The 27838-nt window shown below is 53.3% G+C and overlaps 8 protein-coding genes and 1 non-coding gene across 9 annotated transcripts; 6 read left to right on the forward strand and 3 right to left on the reverse strand.

Moving 5' to 3' along the window:
- Positions 1-860: 860 nt before the first annotated feature.
- On the forward strand, positions 861-4326 carry J4E92_009313 (uncharacterized protein; the record flags this gene model as incomplete). The annotated part of the gene is made up of 6 exons (XM_051500662.1): positions 861-979; positions 1103-1850; positions 2355-2368; positions 2577-3093; positions 3151-3559; positions 3614-4326. The coding sequence occupies 6 exons, from the start codon at positions 861-863 to the stop codon at positions 4324-4326; spliced, it is 2520 nt and encodes an 839-aa protein (XP_051349234.1).
- A 507-nt stretch (positions 4327-4833) lies between these two features.
- On the forward strand, positions 4834-4911 carry J4E92_009314. The gene has a single exon. It is a non-coding gene; the product is annotated as a tRNA-Ser (tRNA).
- A 202-nt stretch (positions 4912-5113) lies between these two features.
- On the reverse strand, positions 5114-6518 carry J4E92_009315 (uncharacterized protein; the record flags this gene model as incomplete). Its single annotated transcript, XM_051500663.1, has 3 exons — positions 5114-5451; positions 5503-6313; positions 6363-6518. The coding sequence occupies 3 exons, from the start codon at positions 6516-6518 to the stop codon at positions 5114-5116; spliced, it is 1305 nt and encodes a 434-aa protein (XP_051349235.1).
- Positions 6519-7775: 1257 nt separating this feature from the next.
- Positions 7776-8264, forward strand: J4E92_009316 (uncharacterized protein; the record flags this gene model as incomplete). Its single annotated transcript, XM_051500664.1, has 1 exon — positions 7776-8264. One exon carries the CDS (start codon positions 7776-7778, stop codon positions 8262-8264), a length of 489 nt encoding a protein of 162 aa, XP_051349236.1.
- A 637-nt stretch (positions 8265-8901) lies between these two features.
- On the forward strand, positions 8902-10638 carry J4E92_009317 (uncharacterized protein; the record flags this gene model as incomplete). The annotated part of the gene is made up of 2 exons (XM_051500665.1): positions 8902-9318; positions 9376-10638. 2 exons carry the CDS (start codon positions 8902-8904, stop codon positions 10636-10638), a joined length of 1680 nt encoding a protein of 559 aa, XP_051349237.1.
- A 1011-nt stretch (positions 10639-11649) lies between these two features.
- On the reverse strand, positions 11650-13751 carry J4E92_009318 (uncharacterized protein; the record flags this gene model as incomplete). The annotated part of the gene is made up of 3 exons (XM_051500666.1): positions 11650-12865; positions 12970-13587; positions 13639-13751. The coding sequence occupies 3 exons, from the start codon at positions 13749-13751 to the stop codon at positions 11650-11652; spliced, it is 1947 nt and encodes a 648-aa protein (XP_051349238.1).
- Positions 13752-15328: 1577 nt separating this feature from the next.
- On the reverse strand, positions 15329-15937 carry J4E92_009319 (uncharacterized protein; the record flags this gene model as incomplete). The annotated part of the gene is made up of 1 exon (XM_051500667.1): positions 15329-15937. The coding sequence occupies one exon, from the start codon at positions 15935-15937 to the stop codon at positions 15329-15331; it is 609 nt and encodes a 202-aa protein (XP_051349239.1).
- Positions 15938-16662: 725 nt separating this feature from the next.
- J4E92_009320 (uncharacterized protein) lies at positions 16663-26295 on the forward strand (the record flags this gene model as incomplete). Its single annotated transcript, XM_051500668.1, has 2 exons — positions 16663-23420; positions 23469-26295. The coding sequence occupies 2 exons, from the start codon at positions 16663-16665 to the stop codon at positions 26293-26295; spliced, it is 9585 nt and encodes a 3194-aa protein (XP_051349240.1).
- A 601-nt stretch (positions 26296-26896) lies between these two features.
- On the forward strand, positions 26897-27748 carry J4E92_009321 (uncharacterized protein; the record flags this gene model as incomplete). The annotated part of the gene is made up of 2 exons (XM_051500669.1): positions 26897-27286; positions 27357-27748. Coding segments are annotated over 2 exons (782 nt in total), but the record flags the coding sequence as incomplete, so codon positions are not given.
- Positions 27749-27838: the final 90 nt, after the last annotated feature.

Consider the following 27838-nt stretch of genomic DNA (forward strand, 5'->3'; position numbering starts at 1 on the left):
CAAGTCCTCCCGAGCAGCCGCCAATCCTTCGGTCCCGACGTTCAAATTTTCGCCGACTTTCGCAAACCCCCGATGAACGGTGCCAGTTGACCGCTGGCTGCATGGCGTGCATATTTCGATACGTGACGGCTGCGGTTGCCGATTTCGCATCCTCCGCAAAGTCTTCCGAGCCTGGAGCGGCACCCCATTCCAACATGCAGTGCGCCCGAACGGTCTGCTATCTTCTAGATCCTCGACGACCAATTGCAAACCTGCCACAAGAGCTAGAGGATGACTTCTGCCATGTTCGTGCATCGCGCAGAACCGATGTGGGGTATGTCAGCTTCAGCTTTGCTGGGGTTCAATAGCCCGGTAATATTCGCGTCTTTGTATTCTTGGACTGTCGCAACGTCTCACATCCTCGCAAAACTGTGTAGGAGGCTTTGAAACGACGTCGACTTCCATCAAGTTGTGCATACGTCCTGATCAATTGTTCACCTCCAGCCTCCGCATCGAGTGTCCATCACCGCGATGTCATGCTAATGACTCAGCGGTACGAATGTGTTCTCTATCGGATGACTAGGCCGCTCAAGACTGGCTAATCTGTATCCTGCACGCGCACGGACTGCGCCCTTCAACTCGACATCCTTCAGAATACGGTTTAGCGTCCGTAGAAAGTGTGCAGTGCTTTCTTGGGCATGGTCCTAAAGATGAGTCCAAGCCAGCAGTCATACTTAGCAACCATACTTCCGCAACGACATCTTGCGCCTTATTGTCAAATCTGTACGGAGGGCGCGCATTTGTCTTCTTTCCCCTCACGAGCCATTGGCACCAACCAATACGATTGATTGATCTTGCAAGCCGGACCACGCGCCACCATCATGGCGACGCCTAGTGCCGCCTTTGATATTGCAGACTTTGTCGATTTCGGAGAAACAGGCATGCCCGACGTGTCACAAGAAGCTTCTTTCGGCGTGTCTGAGACGGCACTACCCCAGAAGTGAGTGTCCCTTGTATCCTATCCGGTCATATACTCCGACCTCAAACTTGTATACTTGCACAATAGCAAGGATCGCGGTTTGCATTTTCCAAGATCTGCGTGTATGGTTCTGACACCAACTAGCTCTTTACTGGATGAACCTGGAGAGCTGGAGAACTCCGACAGTATCCAACCCGCAAGTGCAGAGTTCAATACGAACTTCAGCAGCTGGCTTCCGACTTATCAAAAGGCTGTTCAGCCTTGCGAGTACTGTCGATCAAAATCTCTCGAATGCTTTATCTTCAACGCCGATGGCTCCAAGCGATCCGGATGTTCGCCATGCAACGCTTTGTTTCGACCATGCAGCTTCAGCAACCCTGAGCGGATGCCAGGTATGCGCCAGAGGACTGCGCTGGATACCTTAGACGTCGTGGCAGAGAACGACATTCGACATGTCGGTGGTCTCACTGGTAAGAAGCAGATGCGATCGCTAGGTCACCTGGGTCCGATCGAAGATGGAAAAGAGGATGACGAAGGTCCCAAGAAGGGTGCCGCAGCTGCTCGCTTTCCACGAGCGGCTGTGAAAGTGCTCAAAGACTGGATGCTCATGCATATCGATCATCCATACCCGACCGACGAGGAGAAAGAGACGCTGAAGCAAGAGACTGGCCTATCGGTCGGTCAAATCTCGAACTGGATGGCGAACACAAGGCGAAGGCAGAAGGCTCGACCCAAGCGAAGCGCTTCGCCAAGTCTCCGACCATCAACAGGAGCTATCAACATCCCAGCAGGCAAGACCTGGGAAAGCATGAGTACGTATTCCGAGTCTGGTTTCACAAGATCGCACAAAACTCTGGCTTCGTCATCCACCGGAAAGTTCCTCACTTTCCGGGTGGGTGACAGGCGTTCAGAAGATAGAGACAGGGACCCAGACACTAGCACAATGGCTCAAATGCCGGTGCTTCAGCAGCAGGAATGTTTCGGTTAACTCTCGACAGATCCGTTCGAACGATGGAAGCACTCTCCTCCTGAGAACGAACCTGCGCCGATGAACGCTATCGCGCACGCTGTTGAGACTTTCGACCTGCCTCAAACGGAGAGCTCGAGTAGTAGCTATCGCAAGGATATCTCTAATGATAGCACCGGAAGCTTCTCGGTATTCAGGGCACCCTCTATCTCCTCATTGGAGACCCGCCCTACCAACGTATCGTCTGGCTCCTTTGGGTCTCACAACTCAGCCTACTCGCACGGTTCGCGTCACTCCCTCGGCTCGTTGAACAGCCTGAAGTCCAAGGAGAGGCGAAGGCGTCGTCGCATTCCCACGCGAGCGCCAAAAGCCGGTCCTGACGAAGGGCAACGTATCTTTCAGTGCACGTTCTGCACTGACACTTTCAAGTCCAAATATGATTGGTGAGTTTGTTCCTATATGTTCGCGATGCAACGGCCACTTTGGGGCCGACAATCTCCTTCACCATCGATTCAGGCCTCTTTGAACGCATCGTAGTCCTCCCACCACCCCACGTGCTCGTCGTGTGGTCTTCTTCTTGCTCAGTCAACACACCCATGATACCATGCGGACGTCAAATGTGACAAAGGACAACAAGCTAATAAATCACAGGTCACGGCACGAGAAGAGTCTTCATTTATCACTGGAGAAGTGGCTATGTGCACCTCTGGGTGAGATTGTCGCCGACAAAGCTACCGGAAAGCCCCGATGCGTATACTGCGATGAGCTAGACCCCAGCAAAGAGCATTTGGCCACGCACAACCACTCCGCCTGTTACGAGAAGGGCCCAGAGTCCCGCACCTTTTACCGGAAAGACCATCTTCGACAACACCTACGACTCATGCACGGTTGCAAGATGACCTCCAGTATGGACACATGGAAGTCAGAAGCCCAATACATCAAATCTCGTTGCGGCTTTTGCGGGATGAACTTTGACAAGTGGCAAGACCGCCTCGACCATTTGGCGAAAGAGTTCCGCAACGGCGCACACATGAAGAACTGGAAGGGATGCAGGGGCTTAGACCCCCATGTCGCTATCCACGTCACGAACGCGATGCCACCTTATCTCATCGCCAACGAAAGCAAATCGCCATTCCCATTCTCAGCATCCAACACTGCGAGCCTCAAGGTACGTACCATTGTGGCGATCATGTGGACTGCGCACAACAGGCTGACTTGTCAACAGCAGCTTAATCTATCCGTCGACAGCAAGGACCTTGAATACCTTTTACCCAACGTTGATGATATCGACTACACGAACAACGTGTCTGCGGCATACCAACCTGGCAGCGATCCCTCTACTATCGGACCCATCGTCCTGACGACACCGAAAGACTATTCTCCTTCCAAGTCCCTCGTTGACAACCCAAACGCAACCTGCTGGGAGATCCTCACACTGCAGCTGGGCCGCTTCGCACGAGAGCACATCGCAAAGCATGGCTCCGCAAACTTGACCGACGAGGTGTTGCAAGCAGAGTCACGTCGTATCCTCTACGATGACGATGATCCATGGAACCAAACATCTGCGGACAACCCCGAATGGCTGAATCTATTCAAGAAGGCCCATGGCATCAACTGCCAAACCCCAGTAAAGAGTATGTGAAATCTATTCCTGTATGCTTAAAAACGTGTGGCTGACATCAAGACAGACATCAACGGAGAACACGAAATATTCGAAGACCTCGGCATCAACTACGGCTCCGCATTAGATCCAAGCTTCGACGTGAGCAACTTCGCCTGCACCTCGATGTCGCAGAACGATCCTTTGCGCGCCCTATCTTACGAATTCGCGCTATCTGGCTCGGTAGGCGCCGTCCAAGGACATGCGCGACAACTCTCCTCGGGTCGCCAAACACCCTACAGCGTACCAGGACTAACCGGATCGCCTACATCACCAGCATCGTACGCTCCCATCACAACGACTTCGAGCGCAGACAACTTGCTAGGTTTCTGTGAGCCCATCTCAGAACTCGCGTGCACAGGAGCCGGTACTTGTCTCGGCGAGCAAGGCGAGATCGGCTTCTCGATCAAGACTGCTGGGTTACCGAAGAGGAGGTACTGGCTCGATGATTCGACTGCGCATCTGATGCCGTTCACATCCAGCGCTAGCGAACAGCCCACGGTTGACGGTTTGACTACGGGTGGGCCTACTGTCGACGACTTCCAATTCCCATCGTGGGATCAACTGCCAGAGGATTTTCAGAACCCAACGAGCAGCGCGGACTTTGATTCTACTATTCCTATCACGACCACTGGTGTTAGTATGGCGGCTGTTGAGGGTACTGATGCGATGCCCTGGGATGATATGGACTTTGCTATGGATTTGGATACGGATATGGATATGGGTCTTAACCAGGTATGAGGTTGATGGCTCTCAGGCTGTCATTTGATGATCATTTTCCTTCCATATGGTGAAAGAATTCTTTGTTTTCTTCGGGCTCGGGAATGTAGGCGTACACTCGGGGTAAAATATCTTAGCTTTTTGCAGCCAAGGTGGACGCAGAGATACAGATCTAATGATCATAATTACATCGCACATCCCTTGCTATATCCCAACATCCCTTTCCGATATTCTCATTACCACTTCCGTCTTCTTACATAACCTCTCGTCATTGTCCCGCGTTCCACCACGCACGCACCCATCACACCACATATACGTAGCCGCCAACTCACCGCATATTCTACCCTACAATTCATAATCTTACACAACTAAATCTTACTTCCTAATTATTCTTTCTCAACACTTTCAGTTTCTTCATTGTATTTACCATAAAATTCGCGATGACATCATCAATCACCAAACATCATCCTGGCGTTGTGGCGGGTAAGCTCCTCTTCTATCCCCATCACATAACTGCTTACTAATTCTGGGTTTCTAGAGTGGTTATCGCGTTAGACTTGAAATCTAATTCCTTAGGGAGCGTCAGTTCGAGTCTGGCCAACGTCGAGTTTCTTTTTTGCTGGGTTGTGCGACATAGAGGCAGAAGCAAGGGTGTTGCTGTTGGAGATGGGTGTGCGGTAAGGCCTTTGGGTCAGAAGATGTGGGAGGGGTTTTTGTGACAACAACGCTGTATGTACGAATGGACTTTTTGCATCGTTCAAGAGCTTCTTTTTGTTATTTGAGTTACATACCATACTTTCGTATATCTCTAAAGTTGATCCGCGCTGACTCTCTGCACAATAATACCTGACGCCGCGCCGCCTCCATTACAGATAACAGCAGCGCCATACTGTCCAACCTGCAGCTGATGCAGCAGTGTAACCAATATCCTGCTTCCAGAGCTACCCAGTGCGTGTCCCAGAGCAATAGCACCTCCCCTTGGGTTTACATTGTCGGTGCCGAGACCGAGGATCTTGGCGTTGGCCTTGATGACGGCGGCGAAGGCCTCGTTGAACTCCCAGATGGCGATGTCGTTCTTTGAGAGGCCGGATTGCTTGAGCAGCTTCTCGACGCAGGAGGCGGGGGCGACGGGGAAGTCGATGGGGTCTAGGTGGTGTTAGTAAGGGTGGGTGGTGGTAGGAGGATGGGGGTACGCACCAACAGCGGCATCAGCGTAGGTGACTACCTTTGCTAGTACGCGGCTGTCCTTGCCGTATTTCTGGGCGATTTCCTTGCTTCCTAGTATCAGTGCTGAGGCACCGTCACTGAGAGGGGAGCTGTTCGCAGCTGTGACTGAGCCGTCTGGCCCCTTCTCGAACGCTGGCTTCAGTGTGGAGACCTTGTCCAGCTTCAGCTTGTTGTACTGCTCGTCCTCGGAGATGATTGTCTCGCCCTTCTTCGACTTGACAGTGACCGGGACGATTTCTTCCTTGAAGAGTCCGTCCTTGTATGCCTGCTGTGCGCGCTTGTAGGTCTCGATTGCGTAGTCGTCCTGGTCCTGCCTTGAGACTTCGTACTTCTTGGCTGTGTTCTCCGCACAGTTGCCCATGTGGATCTGGTTGTAGACATCCCATAGTCCGTCGGCGATCAGGCCGTCTTGCAGCTTCTGGTGGCCGAATGCTGGTTGTTGGCTTGCTCGGTTCAGATAGTATGGTACTCTGGTCATGTTCTCCATGCCTCCTGCAACTTGCGCTTCCGCTTGTCCGAGCTCGATGGTCGAGGCGGCGATGTTGACTGCCTTGAGACCCGATGCGCATACTTTGTTGATGGTCGTGGCTTCGATGTTGGTGGGTAGGCCGGCGAAGATGGCAGCTTGACGCGCTGGTGCTTGTCCGACGCCTCCGGAGAGGACGTTGCCCATGTAGACGGCATCGATTGAGGAGATTGGGACTTTCGACTTTTCGAGGGCGGACTTGATGGCTGTGGCGCCGAGTTGAGTCGCGGATACGGTAGTGAAGTTGCCATTGAACTATAACGTGTTTAGCAGCTGGCATGGCCTGGGATGATGCTCTACTAACCACTGCAGTTGGCGTTCGGCTGGCACTTATAATGTATGCATCTCTAATTTCTTTCCTTTGCGGCGCAGAGCTACTGAACTGCCTTTGGATGCTGGCCAGCCGTTGTTGAGGCCGCGAAGCCATTCTCATGGATGTGCGGAGGGCAGAAGATGACATGGCTGAATGACAATATTCAAAAAGCTCGAACTATACTGAGAATGCGGAGAAAAGGACTCTAACGAGCAGAAGCGTGGTTGTCACATGGCGGCATCAGTTCCGTGGCTAAGATGCGGGCGGCGGGATGTGGAGGATACGCGCTCTGACGTCTGTGCCGAGGTTCGGCAGCACACGGCACCGCCCGGCTTAGTCGCCCTCTCGAACTCTCCTCCTTCCCCATACCAAGTGGTGAACCGACAGACGTCCAAGCTTGGATTTACTTCATCACGTTACCACTGACCTTCTGTTTTCAATGTCGACGCAGCCGACTACATCCATCACACTCTGGAAACTTCCTCATATCGTCCCACGCAAACATGCTTCACTCTAGCCGACATGTCACAAACGCGAACATGTCACGAACCTCTTCACCATAGCCACGCGTGACCACGACGGCCACGCAGTATGGTGTACCTTACGGATTGGCTCGTTAGAGCTCAGCTGTGATACAAGACCCACTTCTACTCTTAGGAAGCTCGCATCGTGTGTTTGTACAGGGAAATGTTGATCGAGTACAGTCACCCGCATGATGACAGTTGACAGGATTGTCGTAGGAACACCCGTCTCACGCTTTGTGATATCTCGTTACCACAACATTTATTGACGCGCAATTCTCTTTCGCTCACCGGTTAGCTCCCGTCGGTCACGCGTTCATACCGGAGACTATTGCTTCGAAACTGTCTTGTCATCTTCCTACTATCCATCTCTTCTCCTATTCGCCATCGAGATCTCTCCACCGCCTGTATGTGCGGGTATCTGCACGATTGTACCTGCATCAACATCGTGATACAATGATTGCCTCGCCATATTGGCTGCTGTGCCACGCCGGACAAGCGGGGCTCTACCCTACCTTGCAGTTTCCAAAAGTCACTCTGCTATGATGGGCACGTTACTCCTCACATGATCTATGAGATCATCCAGATATCCACAGGAGATGACCTGCCATCACACCCGCGACCAGACACAGCCACCTTAGTTTGGGTCGCAGCATCGTACAGATAGCAGCGCCTTCTAGTTTTGGCTGCGATACCGTACACAAATCCGGAAGGAAGTACAATTGGCTTTTTAAGACGTCCTCGCTATGTATAAGAAAGGGTCAGAGGGACGGTATGTATAGAGGCAAGCTCAAGCAACTCATTCAAGCTTCTTCACAAACAAGCCACTATCACCAAATCTTCTATTCGCTTCCAGCCTTATCTCGAGACTCACTCCGCCAAGATGCATTCCCCAACTCTCATCGGCTCTCTCGCTCTGATAGCCAACACCGCTTTCGCGGCCGACATCGTCATCAACAACAAGTGCCACTACTCTGTTTGGGTCTCAACCGTTCAGAAGGATGCAACTCCGCTGAAGGAGATTCAGCCCGGCGACACATCCACCGAGGCACAGAAACCTGCTGTCGACAACGTTGGCGTCAGCGTCCAGGTCATCAAGCAGGGCGCCTTTTCGAAGGAGCCGATCTTGAACCTGCAGTACTCTTTGAATGGAGAAGATCTGTGGTACAGCATGAGCAACACGCCGAGCAACGACCCAAACGCGTTAGCCTTCAAAGACGAGAAGCTTCGCATTCACAACACCGACGGTCTGCTTTTCACGGAGATTGTTTGGGTCGGAGATCACAGGCCCGAGGGCACTGAATATTATCACGGCGAGGCAACCCTGACGCTTGAGCTGTGCGACGACTTTGCAAGGCGCTTCAGAGCTTAGACCGAGGTCGATGGATGGAAATGGTGGTGTCGGTAGGCGAGCTTTCACGGCTGCAGAGGGTACAATAACCAGGCGGAGATGGACAACGAGTTGGAGTAGGGTAATGGAAAGCATACAGCGTGTATGAATGTAGGGTGTTAGAGAAGACGTCACTCCTTTAGGATTTGATCATTATAGGATATAATTCAAGTGGGTCCGTTCCGGTTATATTGAATGGCGCTCTTACGTGCTGAATCGTCCCAACTGTCTAGAAAAAATGATCATAATCTCTCTCTTATTGTTGTCTGTATGCCTGATGTCAAGCTTCTAAGGCGCAAAGACAGCTTTTTTGGTAGGTTTTGTTTCGGTTCATCCGAATTGGTCCTAGCGCTGTTCCTGAACGCTAGACCCTGGCAGGTGTGTGATGCTCGATTGCCGACCCTTCGCTCTTGCAAACCACATCCCGCCGTACGCACCTCTGTCGCACTGCTTCGTCAAACGCGCAGTTGTGATTTGTCACATTTCTAGTGTCATATAGCGAGCTGACTCCAACTTCTTCTCGACGCAGCAAACCGACCCCAGCATACGCGCAGCGCTGCGACTACCCTGCTTTAGACGATCAACGCCTCCTAGACCCTCGAGGGCATCACCTATCGCCATGGTTCGAAATGGCAGTCCGTCGCCAGCGGACAACTTTCCGCTGGGTCACTCTGCGACATCCCCTCAGCCACAGCCTTCGAAGCGCGACAAACGGCGCAACATGCTCGCCGAGAAGCTGGCTGAGATGATGGCTACCTTCTCCGACAACCGGGACAGTCATTACAGAGCCCAGCTCGCCGCACTCCAAGCCGACATCAACCTGATTATGAAAGCCGACCCGTATGCGAACCAGCCGCTCGAGGATAGCAATGAAGAGGCCGCCGAGCTCGTCTCGCAGATCATGGGGAACAACGTCCCTACCGCACCAAGCGCGGGTACCGACTACATTGCGCAATGTGGAAAACACTATTCGCGCTTTGTCGACGCCGTCAACGATGCGATGGAAGAGCGCGACTACAACCTGACCATGCTCTGGGTGAGTCCCAGGGCTTCCCGCTGTATTGGCACGAGACGCTAACCGCCGATTACGCAGAACAAGCACGAGAACACCAAGAACGAGATCGAAAACTCACACTACTACAAAGTCCAAATTGCCGAAGAAGAGCACAAGCTGCTCGCCGCCACCATCCGCGAACGACTAGTCGCAAGCATACAACAACGGACAAACAGGCTGAAGCGCGAGAAGGAGCAACTGGATCTGTCTGACAGCAACGCTATGCTCCTTCATCCCAATCAATTCAGCATAGGGCATCCCGCAAGCCCTGGCGGACCGCAAGCGCCGCGAAAGACCAGGAGGACAGGACACAAGTTTGGCGACGCGGAGGAGCTGGCTGCTGCTACTGAACACAAGAGAAAGCGCAAGCTGTACGAAGACCAGGACAACGATTCGCCAGGTCCATCTGGCCGCCCTACCGAAATGGGCATCGGCTCACCCTTCCGCGAAGCCAAAGCGCGCACCGTCAATGCTCAGTTCGAATCGTCTGCGTACTCCCTCGAGCGCCTCTTCAGCGAGAAGGAGCTCAACATGGCCATGAACCAAGCCACCATGGCCGCGTCGCACTTCTTCGCCAAGATGAAGAACACAGAAGCCGCACCGCAGGAAGCCACAACAAACGGCAACACCAACGGCGCAAACGGCGAGCACGCATCCGAGAACGGCGACGCCATGGACCAAGACCAAGATTCCGACGACGTCCCAGGCGCAACCGACATGATGCGCCAACACTCGTCCAACCCACACGCGACCCGCGGCGCCACACGCTCAGCTCTGAACCCCACGGCGGCTATAGTGAGCGGCCAAATACCTCCGTTCATCTATAACCCGCCCTTTGTTCTAGATGCTAAGATCTTCCAGAAGATCAATGCCTCCGCACCGCCACCACCTCCCCTCGGCGCACACGATATCGAACAAGACCTGAAGCTGATGCTTAGAGACGCACCGCCCGACGACGATATTAACGAGAAACTTCTGCAAGCTGCTTGCAACCCCGTTAAAGCGCGCGACTACCAGGTCCAGCCACCGAACTTCTCGGAACCTGTCCATGAGATGACGAGTGCGCTTAGGAGTACAGCGCCGCATCTTGAGGTTGGCGCTAGCTTAGGCGGTGTTCCGATGAGCGCACAGAGTAGTATGGCGGGTTGGTCGGATGCTGGTAACAACACTCCTCTGGGTCGTTATGGGGAGAGGGACTCGCTGGCTGTTGGCGGCCATGGTGGTGGTGTTGCGATGACACGGACTGCAAGTGGGAATGGAAGGGGTCGTGGTAGGGGACGCGGAGGTGGAGGTGGGAACTGAGCGTGTTCCTTGCAGCTTACACTACAGCCAGAGTAGATCAAGGCATCCTACGTTGATGAAGGCGGCCAGCTTCTCTACTTCTGCTTTCAACTGTAGTGGGGGAATTTGTTCAGTTCTTCTCTTCATGAAGGTCCCAGGTGTATCAGGTTTCGCGTTACGGTCTCGCACTATATACCCACGACTGGCGTTTGGGCTCGCGGTGCATCACGGCGGTGCATATGTGGTTATATGTCTTGTTTGATCTCCTTTGTTTATGTCTGCAAGTATAGACTTGGGTGGAGTTATCTGTTCATAGTGCTTGCATCAAGTATATGTTATGACTTGCCCTCTTAGCTCTTGTCTGCCTGTATGTAATACCTTCATGCGATGAGCTATTCTGGATGAGATCTCGAGATGGGCTGGAGTTCGTGTCTTGAAGTACGCCGGCGGGACAGCCACAGTGCGACCTTGTGGAAATGCCTGTACCCTGAAGGCATGCACTAACTGACATCCGTATGAGGAGTCCACCACGTTCGAGGAAACAACACCCTGCAGCCTACGTTGATATATGATCGAAAGTTGTTGACCACTTGACGCGAATGTAGACTTCTGGGTTATGGATTTCTTTGACATTCTCTAAGTAGGCGCTCGATCTTTGCCTGGAACAAGGTGGGCTTTTGAGAAGGTACAGCACCATTAACCCCAGAGTCAGATCATCATAGGCATCTCAGGTCAACCCCTCAACATCACAAAGCAAGACAAGACAAAGTATTTGAAGTATTCTCTCAATTCTCTCTACACAGGATATGGAAATCCCACTATTAGAGTACATGCTATACCACCCAACTTTTCCTCCGAATCATTCATTGATCGTTATTCATCCGATGCATTCAGTAAAAAATCCGTGAAAATGGGCTCAATGTTGGCCGTTGAAACGCCGTGAACTACCACCTGAAAGAAAGAAGAAGTCTATGCTTGAAGATGCACAAGGGGAAAGAAGACGAACAGACTGCATCAAGAAGAGCGATCCGCTTAGTCGACCTCCTCGACAGTGGGGCCGTCGTCGCCGCCGGCACCACCAGGGGCACCGCCGCCGGGCATACCGCCACCGGGCATACCGCCGGGCATGCCACCCTCACCACCGGCTCCGTAGAACTTCATCATGATGGGGTTGGCGACACCCTCAAGCTCCTTCTGCTGGGACTCGTACTCGTCCTTGGTGGCGGTCTGGTTGTCGTCGAGCCACTGGACGGTCTTGTCGATCTCGGCGGTGAGCTTCTGCTTGTCGCCGGCATCGAGCTTCTCGTCGACCTTGGAGTCGCTGAGGGTGTTGCGGAGCGAGTAGGCGTAGGACTCGAGAGCGTTCTTAGCAGAGATACGGGCAGCCTCAGCCTCGTCCTCAGCCTTGTACTTCTCAGCCTCGGCCAACATGCGCTCGATCTCCTCCTTGGACAGACGGCCCTTGTCGTTGGTGATGACAATCTTGTTGGTCTTTCCGGTACCCTTCTCGAGGGCGGAGACGTTGATGATACCGTTGGCGTCGACGTCGAAGGTGACCTCGATCTGGGGGACACCACGGGGAGCAGGTGGGATACCGGTGAGCTCGAACTTTCCGAGCAGGTTGTTGTCCTTGGTGCGAGCACGCTCACCCTCGTAGACCTGGATAAGCACACCAGGCTGGTTGTCGGAGAAAGTGGAGAAGACCTCGGACTTCTTGGTGGGGATGGTGGTGTTGCGCTTGATGAGAGCGGTCATGACACCACCAGCAGTCTCGATACCGATGGAGAGCGGCGCGACGTCGAGAAGCAGGATCTCGGAGGTGGACTTGGAGGATGTGTCACCAGACAGGATAGCGGCCTGGACGGCGGCACCGTAGGCGACAGCCTCGTCGGGGTTGATGGACTTGTTGGGCTCCTTGCCGTTGAAGAAGTCGGAGACCATCTTCTGGACCTTGGGGATACGGGTGGATCCACCGACCAGGACGATCTCGTGGACGGAAGACTTGTCGATCTTAGCATCGCGGAGGACACGCTCGACGGGCTCCATGGTGGAGCGGAAGAGGTCCTGGCAGAGCTCTTCGAAACGGGCACGGGTGATGCTGGTGTAGAAGTCGATACCCTCGTACAGGGAGTCGATTTCGATGGAGGTCTGCGCAGACGAGGACAGGGTGCGCTTGGCCCGCTCGCAGGCAGTTCGGAGACGGCGGAGAGCACGAGCGTTGGAGGTCAAGTCCTTCTTGTGTTTACGTCTAGTGTCTTATGTTAGCATCTGTTCATGGATACAATGAAGTCTCCGTGAACAATGTGTTGTTGACGAAGACGATGTAGGCGCCAGGGTGGATTTTGTACTTACTTGAACTCGTTGGTGAAGTGGTTCACAAGACGGTTGTCGAAGTCCTCACCACCCAAGTGAGTGTCTCCGGCAGTAGACTTGACCTCGAAGATACCCTCCTCAATGGTCAAGAGGGAGACATCGAAGGTACCACCACCCAAGTCGAAGATGAGGACGTTGCGCTCACCCTCAGTCTTCTTGTCAAGACCGTAGGCGATGGCAGCGGCGGTAGGCTCGTTGATGATACGGAGAACGTTGAGGCCGGCAATGAGACCAGCATCCTTGGTGGCCTGACGTTGCGAGTCGTTGAAGTATGCGGGGACCGTGACGACAGCGTTGTTGACGGTGCCACCGAGGTAGGACTCAGCGGTTTCCCTCATCTTGACCAGGACCATGGATGAGATCTCCTCGGGTGTGAAAGTCTTCTCCTCGCCCTTGAACTCGACCTGGATGACTGGCTTGCCGCCCTTGTCGATAACCTTGAAGGGGAAGTGCTTCATGTCGGCCTGGACCTCAGCGTCGGCGAACTTGCGGCCGATGAGGCGCTTGGCGTCGAAGACGGTGTTGATAGGGTTCATGGCGACTTGGTTCTTTGCAGAGTCACCAATGAGACGCTCGGTGTCGGTGAAGGCAACGAACCTTGGACATGTTAGTAGTGGTCGTGACTGTAGGCAAGAAGTGGTGACTTACGAAGGTGTTGTCCGGTTACCCTGGTCGTTGGCGATAATCTCAATGCGGTCATCTCGGAAGATACCTACGCAAGAGTAGGTAGTACCAAGATCGATACCAATCGCGGGTGCCATGATGTCGATATGTGTGTGTAGTGGGGTATCAAAAGGGAAGAAAAAGTAGTTGTATGCTCACAAGTCGGTGACTTATAAAGGTGAGGCTTTCGCGGTGTAGTGTGGTGTGTGTTGTGTAGTGGAAAGAGAAACAGTCCCAAGGCGCGGGCAGACGAAGTTTTTGTATCGCCTGGCAGCGTGGTGTTTCTACAGAATTCCAGCGCCTTCGACGCGCCAAGCAACCAACCAGAACCTTCCCGCAAGCTCGCGCAAGCTCTGCGACCCACTAGAAACAGCTGCCTGGCACGCTTTCCGGGGGCAAATGCCTAATTCTTGTCATCCTGGCTCCACTCGCGGCTGATTGCACGGCCGCGGTATTGCGCCCAACGCCTTCTGCTCGCGGACTGTGAATCTTCGTGCATCTTCTGTCGCCGCCGCAAAGGGCGCTGGCCGCCGCCTTGCTATGACGGAGGCCTCACCCCACCAAAGCCTCAAACGGGTGACATAAGCGAGCTGCCCCGCCATGAGCGGGCCCATATGTCATTCCGCCCATAGCAACGACGGGTAGCTTCAAGTAGCTTCCAGATGTCCAGGATTTTTTCAACCGCCGCGATCGAGTGAAGTCACTGCGGCGGGGTTTGCCTACCAATACGGCCAGCGTCCTGTTTGATCGCACACAATACGTACCAACAGGCTTGTTGTTCTGGCTTGTACCTTGCCACGCATATGCTTTGTTCGCGGCCCAGACAAAGGGAACGTCAACGTACTCGCGGCATTCACATGTTGCCAGGGTATTGGAGACGCGCAATCTCCTCATACAAGTTGCTGACCGGGTCTGCAGCCTACGTCAAGATGAAAGTGTGCAACTTAGATGATTGGAGGTCAATGTAGCTTCCAGAGTGTCTAGATTTTCACTTGAATGAGATGCGCTTTGAACACATGGAGCAGGCCGTGGTTCCTGACACTCGAAATATACCATGATTGCACGTGTATACGCCGTGTCTTGCATTGTGGAATGTGTTCTAAGAAACACTACAGATTCCTGCAGCGGGTGGTCGATTAGTGATTCAGCGAAGTCAAGCATCTTCCTGGTACTCTATTTCGGCGCTGCAACTTCATCCATGCTGTCTACGGCATTCTGATCTCAGCTGTATCGTGGCTATTGACGTACAGACTGCGCAATAGTGACGCTTCTCGGCCCATGACACAAACTTAAAGTGCTAGAGTCTGCGGAGGCTGGAATACGTTTCTGATGCGTTATTGGACTTCAAGACCTGACCCTGCTATAGACGGATGCTGGGAAACGCGTAAGCCCTCTGATAGTGATGGAAAAGTGACTGCGTTGCAGATTACATCGTATTTTCCCATATCATCTGCTACGGGATCTGGGGCCCAGGAGGTATTCACTGAATTCGCGCAGGTTGATCGCGTAGTCAAACTACATGTCTGATGTATGCAGTGTGCCTGGGTATCGGCGGTCTTTGGGTATTCGCTCAATGTCATCGCCAGGGTCTTCTCTCATATACCATGCTTTTGTACAGTCCCAACTCATACAGCCTCATGTATCGTACATCTGTCTTCCATCTTCCATCCTCCTACTACTCCAAATCCTCCGCCGCCCTACTAAACGCGTTCTTGACCTCCTCCCCAGGCCCCCTCTTCCTCCAGATATTCTCACTATTTGGCCCATTCTTCAGCTTCTCCTCCTTCTCGCGATACCGATCCTGAATCATCCTCTCCTTAACGTCTTGCCCACTATAACTGTTCTTGGTGCGCATGCAGAACCAGAAGTCGTTCCAGTGGTCGGAACAGCTGCGGAGCTGGCCGTAGCGGTATAGATCATTGAAGTGGCCGCCTAGTGAGGAGCAGTAGAAGGCGCTGTCGAAAGCGGCGCGGCAGGACATTGAGCGAGGGAGGGTGGGGTCGTATTCTTCGGGAGTTTCGGCATTATTGGAGGGGGTTTGAGGATTTGAGGACGAGGATGAGGGCGTGTTTGTGGAGAAGGATGGCGGTGCGAGGTGTGGGTGGGCGGCGTAGAAGTCGGGGTCGTGGGGTGCGGAGTCGGGTTGTTGGTGTGGAGGTGTGTCTATTGTTGATGTAGGCGCATCGCTGGGCTTTTGCACTGGTGATGCTGTAGTCGATATGGTTTGTGGTTGTTGCTTTGCAGAAGTATCTGCGCCTGAGCTTGAGAAGGGCCACCAGGTCATTGTGAGGTATGCGCGTGTCTAACGGAACCGGCGTGGTAGGTATGCGAGAGACGCGCTTTTCGGAAGACTCGCGATACGAGCTATAGCAGTCGATGGTGTGGGTTGTCGCGCGTCAAAATCCTGGCAAACGTTTGATTGATATGCTGCGACGAGCGGTAATGCAATTGGTCGAGGCTAGTATATTGTAGCTCGAATGTACAGACATCTAGGCTCTGGGTGCAATCCGCGGGGCTTGAGACTTGGGCAGAAATTCAAGAAATCCCCAAGGGCAATTGGCACTTCCGACGAATCAGACATGAGACGGCCCGCACACGTGAGCGGGAAGCCTATACGCTACGTCATGCATCGCACTTGCAGCTGCCTTGGAGATCCCTCAAACTCCACCTTTACGCGTCTTGTGCGTCGTCTAATTCCTCGGTTGTGCCTACACGACGTGTCGCCTTTGCGTGTGTATTCTATTCTCGACACTCCCTACGGCCTGTTAGCGATCGACGTCTCGGTAATACTCAACGCAGCACAACACCCAACCTGTGCCGTATCCGCCCCACCTTGTGTTTACCACCTACAACCGCCCCGAACGTGGCATCCACGCATTGACGGCCGTTCCCTATGACTCCACGCAGCCCTACGACATAACGATACCCCTCCGCCTCCGACACACCCTACACCCCGCCTACCTACCTACCCCCTTCGCCCGGCCTGGGTAACGGCCCCCCACCGCCACTATGCTTGAGGGACTCGTGTCAACTCTGCTGAATCGGTTCTTGGGCATGTATGTCCAGAACTTCGATCCAAAGCAGTTGAATGTCGGCATCTGGTCTGGCGATGTCAAGCTGCGGGACCTCGAGCTCCGTCGCGAAGCCCTAGACCAGCTACGCCTACCACTGAACGTGGTCGAAGGACACCTTGGCTCACTCACACTATCCATACCCTGGTCAAATCTAAGAGGGAAGCCGCTGAAGGTCAATATCGAAGATGTTTTCCTACTGGCAGCGCCCAAGGAGGATGCAGACTACGACGCTGAAGAGGAGGACAAGCGTGCGCACGCCGTCAAGATGGAGAAGCTCGACAGCGCAGAGCTGCTGAAGGAGCGAAACACCGAAGGCATGAGCGCGGAAGAGCAGCAGAAGAATCAGAGTTTCACTGCGAGCTTGATCACTGCCATCGTCGACAATGTCCAGATCACAGTCAAGAACATCCACATCCGATACGAAGACTCCATCGCCGACCCCGGACACCCATTCGCCCTTGGTGTCACCCTCGCAGACTTCAGTGCTATCAGCACCGACGAGAACTGGAAGCCGACCTTCATCCAAGGCACATCCACCTCAACACACAAGCTAGCCACACTTGGCTCGTTAGCAGTATACTGGGATACGGATGCGAAGCTCATTGGAACTGGAAAGGGCAGCCAGAGCAGCGATGAGCAGCAAATCGACCGAGCCGATTTCATTGAGCGTGCAAAGGGCATGATTGCACGAGGCGATAACCCGGACTTGGGTGATCATCAGTTCATTCTGAAGCCCATCAGTGGTCGTGCTGGTATAGAGATGGACAAGACGGGTAAAATGGACGTCGCAAAGATGAAGGCTCGACTCCTCTTCGACGAGCTTGGTTTCATCATCGACGAGGATCAATATCGCGACGCGCTCATGCTGGTCGACCTGTTCCACTACTTCATCCGCCATCAAGAATACAAGAGGCTGCAGCCCAAGTCATCACCCAAGGAGGATCCTGCTGGCTGGCTTCGCTTTGCCGGTCAGGCTGTGCTCGACAAGATTCACGAAAGGAACCGGCAATGGAGCTGGGATTACTTCAAAGAGCGACGCGACGACCGCATACGGTACATTGAGCTCTTCAAGAAGAAGAAGCGTGAGGAGAAGCTCGATGCTACCGAAGCTGAAGATCTCGATAAGCTCGAACGAAAGCTTACGTACGAGGACCTCCGCTTCTGGCGCTCGCTGGCCCGCAACCAGTTGCGCAAGGAAAATGTCGGTGTCAAGAAGCCGCCGCCCAAGCAGACATGGACTTCTTGGGTATGGGGAAGTAAACAGGAAGAATCCCACGAGGACGAGAACACTCAGATGAGCGAACAACAAAGAAAAGAGCTGTACGACGCTATCGACTGGGACGAGAAGAAGGCCATCACCGAGTCGGTGGATATGCCTCGTGAATACGTCAAGTTGGAGGTCAACATGAGCCTACGCACAGGCAGCTTCACACTCAAGCGCGATCCCCATGGCAAATCGAACGAGATACTCCGGCTACTCTTTGACTCGTTCAGCACCCAATTCCTGCAACGTACAGACTCCATGTTCGTCAAGGTCGCTCTTGAAGGTATGCGCCTCTACGACGGTACCACAGAAGGCAGTCTTTTCCCTCAAATCATCACAGTCAAGGATGCACCGCCTGTGCCAGACGACAAGCGCATCGAAGAGCTCAATGATGACGAATCACCCAAGGACGATAATGAAGACGAGGAAGGTGATGAGAAAGAAGACCCGTTCTTCTTCCTTACGTTTGAGAACAATCCACTTGACGGAGCAGCCGACACAAACTTGACGATGAAGTTGAAGGGGATGGAGTTCGTCTACAACCCTAGGTTCGTCGTTGAGGTGGCCAAATTCTTCAAGCCTCCAGAGCGACACATGGAGTCTATTGGCGCACTCATGGAGACTGCTGGAGCGACGGTCGAGGGTATCCGCCAACAGACACGCGCAGGACTGGAGTTTGCCCTCACCGAACACAAGACCATCAACGCGCAGCTTGACCTACAAGCCCCGCTTATCATCGTCCCAGACTCTGTTACGAAGAAGTCAAGTAATTGCCTCATCGTTGATGCCGGTCACGTGAGCGTAACGAGCGAACTTGTCGACAAGGACACCCTTCGCGACATACAATCGAAGCAGAAGCAGCAATACACCGACGAGGATTTCCGAAAGCTGGAAAAGCTTATGTACGACAAGTTCAACCTAGCGCTCCACTCGACACAAGTGCTTATCGGACCATCCATCGAAGAAACTCGAGCGCAGCTCGAACAAGACTCCAGCTTGAAGAACTACCATATCGTTGACCGGATCAACATGGACTTCAAGATTGAGATATGCATCGTCCCGAAGGCGTCAGATCTGACCAAGTTCCGTGTGTCTGGAAACCTGCCGGTGCTCCACGCATCGGTATCGGACTCCAAGTACAAGAACCTGATGAAGCTGATCGATGTTGCTATACCCAAGTTTGACAACGACGGACCCAAGAAGCCAGTGATTGAGGGTGCGAAGGGTCCGTCCAACCTCAAGCCCACAAGCGATGCTAAGGCTGATTCGGATCCACTCGGACGGACGCGCTCAAAGTCATTCGCATTCGCCGCCCAAGAGCATGAGCTCGTGATGGAGGAAGAAGGTCACAACGATACAGACGAGAAGTTTGCAGATGCCCCGGAGAAGCGAGATGAGAAGAAAGAGGCACATCTTCATCAGCGCAACTTCGAATTCAAGTTCACTGTCGACAAGCTCAAGGGTTCATTGTACAGAGCAGATCCAGAGGGGAGGAAGTCTGACCAACTGCTGGTTGAGCTCATCGCTGAAAGCTTCGATCTTGACTTCTACCAAGAGGCTTTCGAGATGGCTGCGGATGTTCGTCTCAAGAGCTTGGCTGTGGAGGATCACGTCGAAGAGTCTACCATTCCTGAGTTCAAGAACATCATCTCGTCCGAAGATGTCTCTGCAGACGAACAAAAGGATCTCTTCACGCTCAAGTTCGTCAAGGTGAACAAGGAGTCTCCGGAGTTCCAAACGAAGTATGAGGGCATCGCAACCAACTTGGATGTGGCCGTCTCAACGATCAACCTGATAGTTACCAGGCGGACGTTGCTCACGTTACTGGACTTCGTCCTCGATACATTTACCAATCCAGGCCAGCCGCAAAACCAGCAAGCCCAGATAACGGATAAGGAGACAGAACAAGCCGTTGCTGTCCAAAATCAAGCAGAGCCCGACAAGATACGTATCCGAGCAGAGATGAAGCGTATCGCCGTTGTTTTGAACAACGACGGAATACGGCTAGCTACGTTGAGTTTGAACTCTGGAGATGTCGGCATCTTCCTCAGTGGCAAGACGATGCGCATCGGTGGGCGATTGGGAAACCTGTCACTCATTGACGACATTAACCAGGGTGTCTCTGAAGAGTCGTCTCTCCGTCAACTTGTGACTATTGAGGGCAAGAACCTTGCCGATTTCAGTTACGAGACCTTCGATGCGGATGCGGAGAGCTACCCAGGATACGACATGGCAGTCACTCTCAAGACGGGCTCTATCAAGATCAACTTCCTCACGGAGCCATTCCGAAAGATCATGGAGTTCGCTGTCAAGTTTGGTAAGATGCAAGCCATCTTCAATGCAGCTCGTCAGGCCGCAGCGAACCAGGCGACGCAGATCCAGCAACGAGCGACCAAGTTCCACTTCGATATCACCATCAGTACGCCTATCGTCGTCTTCCCTCGTATGGTGGTATCCGACAAGCCAGATCGCGATACTCTTACTGCAAACCTAGGAGAAATCTACGCCAAGAACAGCTTTGTTCCTCTTGACGATTCCAAGGGTGCCGAGACCGCGAATAAGCTTTCGGCTGGTATCAGGAACATCAAGCTCACATCGAAGCTGCACTACGATGAGGACCGCTCTGAGGAACTGCAGCTGATTGACAAGGTCGATCTCGATTTCAACATCACAATGGTTGAGCACAAGGCTGGACAGAAACGGCCGGACCTTGAGATCGACGGTTCGATGTCGGACATTAACCTGATGCTCACACCGGAACAAATGAAGTTCGCACTAGAGCTGTCTCGCTCCATACCCGCAGCGTTTGCCACGGAGTCTGACGCTATCGATCAAGATGTGCAGGCCGAGCTACCTCGCGAGACGACGGAGCCTGCGCGACGACTCACGGATAAGGACAACACAGAGGAAGAGTCCTCCAAGAACGCTGTGTCGTCGCAAGGACCTGAGCTGCAATCTGACGGCGACAAGTGGACGAAGCTGGACTTTGTCTTCAAGGTCGGCACTATCGGATTGGAGCTTGTCAAATCTGAGGATGCTCAGCCTGTAGGCGATGTTGAGGCCGCTAGTCTCTCGAAGTTCTCCCTCAACGACACAAACGTTAAGGTCCGCATGATCAGCGATGGAGCGATGGAGGCTGAACTAGTTGTGCAATCTTTCACGATCCGAGACAGCCGCACGCAGGGAACGAACAAGTTCCGCAAGATCATGTCGCTCATCAATAACGATGTCAAGCAGCAATTCATGGCCAGTGTTTCCATTTCGGGCGGAAAAGAGAAGAGCATGATTGCGCTTCTTACCATTGACAGTCCAAGAATCATTCTGGCTCTTGATTATCTCTTTGCTCTGCAAGCCTTTGCAAACGCAGGCCTCGCTACCGATGAGCCTTTGGCTATCGAGGAGGTAGCCGAGCAAGAGGAGACTGACAGCGATGACGACATCATGTCACCGGATGGCTCTCGATCATTAGAACTTCCAGAGCCTGCGAAAGAGCCTACTGATGGTGGTATGAACATGTCGTTCCGTGTCAACTTGGTAGATGCCCAGGTTGTGCTCATTGCCAACCCAGCCATGGCCAGCTCAGAGGCCATCGTCCTTGGTACAAAACAAGTGCTTATATCCAAGCAACAAGCAATGACGCTGCAGGTCGACAAGGTTGGCATGTTCCTATGCCGCATGGATCGCTTCGAGACCAACCGAATGCGCATCCTTGACGACTTCAGCATCCAAACCGCGCTCGACATCAGAAACCAAGGCGCAAAGTCTTCAATGATGAGCATTACCGTCGACATTGAACCTCTCGTACTTCGCTTGTCGCTCCGTGATATCCTGCTCGCTATGCAGATTGTCAACAGGGCATCAGCGATGGCGGCCCCGGTTGAGAAGAGTATGCCCTCTGCAGAAGCCAAGCAACTCAAGACAGGCACACCTTCCAAGAAGGGGACTTCTCATGCAGGCAAAGCCGTGTCCAACAAGCCTCGAACCAAGTCTCTCGCGACCACCAGGCGATCTAGTCAACAGGTCGGGAAGCAGCAGGCACCACCATCCTCTGCTGTACTCAAGCGGGAAGAACTTCACATCAGCGTCGAAGGAATACGCGTCGTTCTCATCGGTGATGTACATGAGATGCCCATGCTCGATTGGCGCGTGAAGAAGTTTGGTGTTGACGTAAGAGACTGGTCAGGAGCGATGGTTGCCGACACCTCGCTTGACACACTGGTCAACGTGTACAACTTCTCCAAGTCTGCGTGGGAGCCGCTCATTGAGCCTTGGGCCGTTGGCTTCCACATGTCCAAGGATCAGAATCCCGACAAGCTAGCCGTCGATATCTACTCCCGCAAAGCTATGGAGCTCACGGTGACAGCCGCGACGATCGCACTGGGATCCAAGTCGTTCGACTTCCTCACCAGCGAAGATGACATCTTGTCTAAGCCTCGAGGTAGCGACGCTCCGTACCGTGTACGCAACTACACTGGTTTCAGCCTCGATGTCTGGGCTGAGGGCAAGGAGCAAGAAGGCTTTGCAGCTAAGCTTGAAGACGGAGAAGAGCAGCCTTGGCGATTCGAGGACCCCATGTCGACCAGAGAGTCACTCTCCACGGATGGCGCAACCGGCATGCTTGGTATCAAGCTGCAGGGCAGTGGGTTCGATACTCTTACACGGGTACCTGTTCACCGAGAAGGCGAGTTCCTGTACAACCTCAAACCAAAGCAAGACCGCATCCAGCATCGTCTATTGATTGAGGTAAAGCTTGGTGCCGACAACATCAAGAACATCACCATTCGTTCCCCAATGTTGGTAGAGAACAACACCCAGATTCCAATCGAGCTTGGCATGTACAGCCCAGAGGACGGTCATCTCCTAAAGATCGACAAGATCGCTCCTGGAGATGCCAGACCAGCACCGGTCGGCGCTTGCTTCATGCACTCTATCGTAATCCGTCCCGATCAAGGCTTCGGCTATGCTTGGTCTAACGAGCGCTTGTTCTGGAAGGACTTGCTCAAGCGACCCACGAGGACAATCACTTGCCGTGGCGAGCAAGACGACCAATCGCCGCCGTTCTACTTCCAACTCCATGCGGCCTACGACAAGAAGGACCCTCTCACTGGCGTCTACCCGTACATGCGACTACGCCTCCAGGCACCAGTCGAAGTGCACAACCTTCTTCCATACGACTTCAAGTATAGGATCTACGACAGCAACACGAAGAAAGACTGGACGAACTTCCTTAGAAAGGGTGGTATCAGCCCAGTTCATGTAGTGGAACTGTCGCATCTTCTCCTCATCAGCGTTGAGATGCAGGATGGGCCTTTCAAGCCCAGCAAATTTGGCATCATCAACTCGACCGATCGCGAGAGTTTTAGGAGAGAGAAGGTGTTGGAGGTCAAGGACAACAACGACACTACTCTGCACCTCAACATGCATTTCTTGTAAGTACATTGCATTGAGATCTAGTTGCAAGTACTAACAGTTTTCAGCAACTTCCCCGACGGCGGCGGCGCTTTCAAGGTTGCGATCTACAGCCCTTACATCGTCCTCAACCGTACCGGTCTTCAGCTTGATGTTCGAGCTCAGCAGCTCATGGGCCAAGCCAGAGCTGCTGCTGGACAAGGTGTCGTAACAGACAACCAGAACGATGCTGGCAAGGCCTTACCCTTCATGTTCTCTTATCCGACAGAGAACAAGAAGAACCGTGCCCTCATCAGGGTTGGCGAGTCAAACTGGAGCAAGCCTCAGAGTTTCGATGCGATCGGTAGCACATACACGGTAGCCTTGCCCTCGAAAGCGGCACGCTCTGACATGCACTTGGGTGTCTCTGTCTCAGAGGGCGAAGGCAAGTACAACTTGACCAAGACCGTTTCCATCGCGCCGCGCTTCATCGTCAACAACAAGATGAAAGAGGAGCTACTCATCCGAGAGCCTGGCCAGTCTGATTGGATGACAGTGAAGGACGGCGAGCTGTTCCCTCTCCGCTGGCTGCGACAAGGCGGAGCACCACAATTGTCCCTCTGCTACCCCGGTGTTAACAACCAGTGGTCCTCTCCCTTCAACATTTCCAACGTCGGCAACGTCCACGTCAAGCTTTCGAAGGCTGGACAGCGCCAGAAGCTTGTTCGTGTCGACATTTTGATGGAGGCAGCAACGATCTTCTGCCATGTCAGCGTTGAGAACAAGCACTGGCCGTTCTCATTCAAGAACATGAGCGACCAAGAGTTCTTGTACTGGCAAGCTAACCCCAACCTGGATGAGGACGAGGATGACCGCGGTTCCGGTTTCCGACCGATCAGGTACCGCCTGCCTCCTAGGAGCATCATGCCATATGCGTGGGATTTCCCGGCTGCGAAGAACAAGGAGATCGTTATCAGCGCCAATGGCCGAGAGCGACATGTCAAACTTGCCGAGATTGGTCCGCTCATTCCATTCAAGATACCGCCTGGTCAAGAACGTGGCGGCATGAAGGTCATCGATCTGAACGTTGTCGCAAAGGGTCCCACGCAGACTCTCGAAGTATCGAACTACAAGCCATCTAAGAGTATGTACAAGCAGAAGTCTGCTGGCTCATCCTCGACGGCGACCGGCTTCGAGGTGAAGGACATGGACACAGACGTTACTTTCAAGGCGCAGATACGCCTTGCTGGTATCGGCATATCGCTCGTGAACCGCCACCTGAAGGAGCTGGTGTATGTTACACTACGCGACATCGAGATGAAATACTCCGACTCGCCCCTCTACCAGATGGTCAACATGCAAGTCAAGTGGATTCAGGTCGACAATCAACTCTACGGTGGCATCTTCCCCATCATATTCTACCCCAGTGTTGTTCCGAAGACGGGCAAGGAGATGGAGGCGCATCCCATCTTCCAAACGACCATCACCAAGGTCAAGGACGATTCGTACGGTGTGCTCTACATTAAATACTTCACATTCCTGCTCCAGCAGATGACGATCGAAATCGACGAGGACTTCATCTTCGCCATGATCGACTTCGCGAATATCCCTGGTGCTTCTTGGTCCGAAGAGAAGCAGGGCAAGCTATGGGACGACAATCTCAGCATACCCGAGCCAAAGCAGGAACAATCTGGCCAGGACGTCTACTTCGAGCTCCTCCATCTGCAACCTATGCAGATCGATCTGTCGTTCGTCCGAACAGAGCGTATCAACGCTGAGGACACCATGAGCACTTCCAACCCATTCATGTTCGCCGTCAATGTTCTCACCATGTCAATTGGAAACGTCAACGATGCACCAGTACGATACAATTCTTTGATGCTAGAGAACGCTCGCATTTCGACAACTGCGTTGATCAACAACATCAAGAACCATTACGTGCAGGAGTCGCTGCGACAGGTGCACGTCATCATCGGATCCGCTGACTTCCTCGGTAACCCAGTTGGTCTATTCAACAACATCAGCTCTGGTGTTGCAGACATCTTCTACGAGCCGTACCAGGGTCTCGTCAAATCGGATCGACCCGAAGATCTTGGCATCGGTATCGCGAAGGGTGCATCAAGTTTCGTCAAGAAGTCCGTGTTCGGATTCTCAGACAGTATGGCCAAGTTCACTGGCAGTATGTCAAAGGGTCTCTCTGCGGCCACCTTGGACAAAGAGTTCCAGGACCAGCGTCGCATGTCGCGGTCTCGCAACAGGCCCAAGCACGCGCTCTACGGTATCACATCCGGTGGCAATGCCTTCGCCAGCAGTCTCGCCAGTGGTCTTGGTGGTCTCGCCCGTCATCCCATCCAAGGAGCTGAGAAGGAAGGTGCCCTTGGTTTCGTAAAGGGAGTCGGCAAAGGACTGCTGGGTGTACCTACCAAGGCCGCCATCGGAGCCTTTGACCTTGCTTCCAACATGGCAGAAGGTGTGCGCAACACAACCACCGTCTTCGACCAAGAAGGCCTCGACCGCGTGCGCCTGACGCGCTTCATTGGCACAGACGGCATCGTGCGCCCCTATTCTCAACGCGAAGCGCTCGGTCAGTTCTGGCTGAAGACACTTGATAACGGCAAGTACTTCAACGAAGACTACATTGCGCATCTGGAGCTGCAGAACAAGGAGATGCTCGTTATGCTCACATACAACGGCCTTATGATGGTGCGCACGAAGAAGTTGCAGACTGAATGGGATGTGCCGCTCAAGGACGTTCAGACCATCAGCAAGGAGAGGACGGGACTGGGTATCACGCTCAAGGGAGGCACGAATGGGCCTTTTATCCCGGTTAGTGATGAGGAGAGTAGGAATTGGTTCTACCGACAGGTTGCTGTGGGTGTTAATGCTTATAATGACCGGTGGAATGCGAAGGGTTGATTGAGATGGGGAATCAGGCAGCAGATGGGGAGGTATAATGAGGTTTATGAGTACATGGCATAGCGCGGTTTTGGAATGCGTTTCGGTTTCGATTGGACTCCTATAATGTATACTCTTTCTATCAATCCGACAGTTTTTCTCTTGGAAAAATGCAGCAACACGATCGTGCGTCATCTTCTTTATTGACTTGACAATATGGCCGGACTGGAGCGAGGCTGGGCCGAATTACGATCGAACTGACCACATGGCGCGTGAAAGCCCCACCGCGTAACGGCACATTTTGTCTCATGGTGACAGCTCCTTCGTGTTATTTACGGGTCGCGGCACCGTTGCGATCCACTACGAGACAAGGATCACGATTGCGATGCCGAAGCATGGCCGGCGATGATGAAAAGCATGCATGACGTCAGACTGGCGTCGCGCGTCAACCTGCGGGGGAAGCTTGTAGCTGGAATCGCAAAGTACTATCTAGCCCTATCTTCTCTTTGTCTTCTTCCCAATATACCCAGCTCGTGCTTTGTGTACATACCTGCACCCGCGTTGTACATCACTCTTGCTTTTCCCTACCCCATCTTACACACCTACTACCCGCTAATCTAATATGCTTCGCAACGGAGCGTCGCGCCTCGCGCTGAGGTCCGCAGCAGCGCCCCAGTCGGCACGCCCGGCTGCGAGCTTCACCCGCACAACACCTTCTTCTCTGCAATGGGCAACACAATTTGGTTCTCTGGCTGCGCGGAGACCGCAATTAGCACAGGCGGCTGCTGCTGCGCAATGGAAGCCTGCGGGCGCGGTCTTGCGCCGCAGCATGGCTGATAAGACGTTGACGGAAGGGCAGAAGCAGGCGGAGAGCAGATATGCGCACGAGAAGATTAAGCCCACGCCCGAGACGGTGACGAGTACTAGTTCGACGCATCCTATGTTTTCCGAGGTGGGCACCGAGCAGCCGCAGAATGAGGTGGATATGGCGGCGGGGTTGAAGCATGATGTGGTATGTATATCAAGTTCTCTCTGCGCAATATTGACGACGTCTTTTGGTTATGGATTCTAACAAATACCAGGGCACAATCAAAGAAACTTTCTCCCTCGCTGAAGTCCCGCGCGAAGCATACTACATGGGTCTCGCGGGCACGCTTCCCTACCTCGCAACCTCCATCTCCACCGTGTATCTCTCGTGGGAACTCAACCACTCCACCGCGGGTTACGGCATGATCTTCTCTCAAAAAGACGCTACATACCTCCTCTCCCTCATCGAGCCCCTTCAAATCGGATACGGCGCGTCCATCCTGAGTTTCCTGGGCGCTATCCACTGGGGACTCGAGTGGGCAGGCTACGGAGGCACACAGGGCTACAAGCGCTATGCGATTGGCGTTGTAGCACCCATGGTAGCATGGTCAACATTGCTCATGCCCATTGAAGGCGCGCTCATCTCGCAGTTCTTGGGTTTCGTTGGGTTGTACTATGTTGATACTCGTATGTCCTTCTCCCTTCTCCCTCCTCCCTTTCTCCCTTCTCCCTTCTCCCTACACCCATCGCCATACTC

Source organism: Alternaria infectoria (assembly GCF_024043175.1).
Source record: "Alternaria infectoria strain BMP 0036 chromosome Unknown scaffold_22, whole genome shotgun sequence".
Taxonomy (NCBI): Eukaryota; Fungi; Ascomycota; class Dothideomycetes; order Pleosporales; family Pleosporaceae; genus Alternaria; species Alternaria infectoria.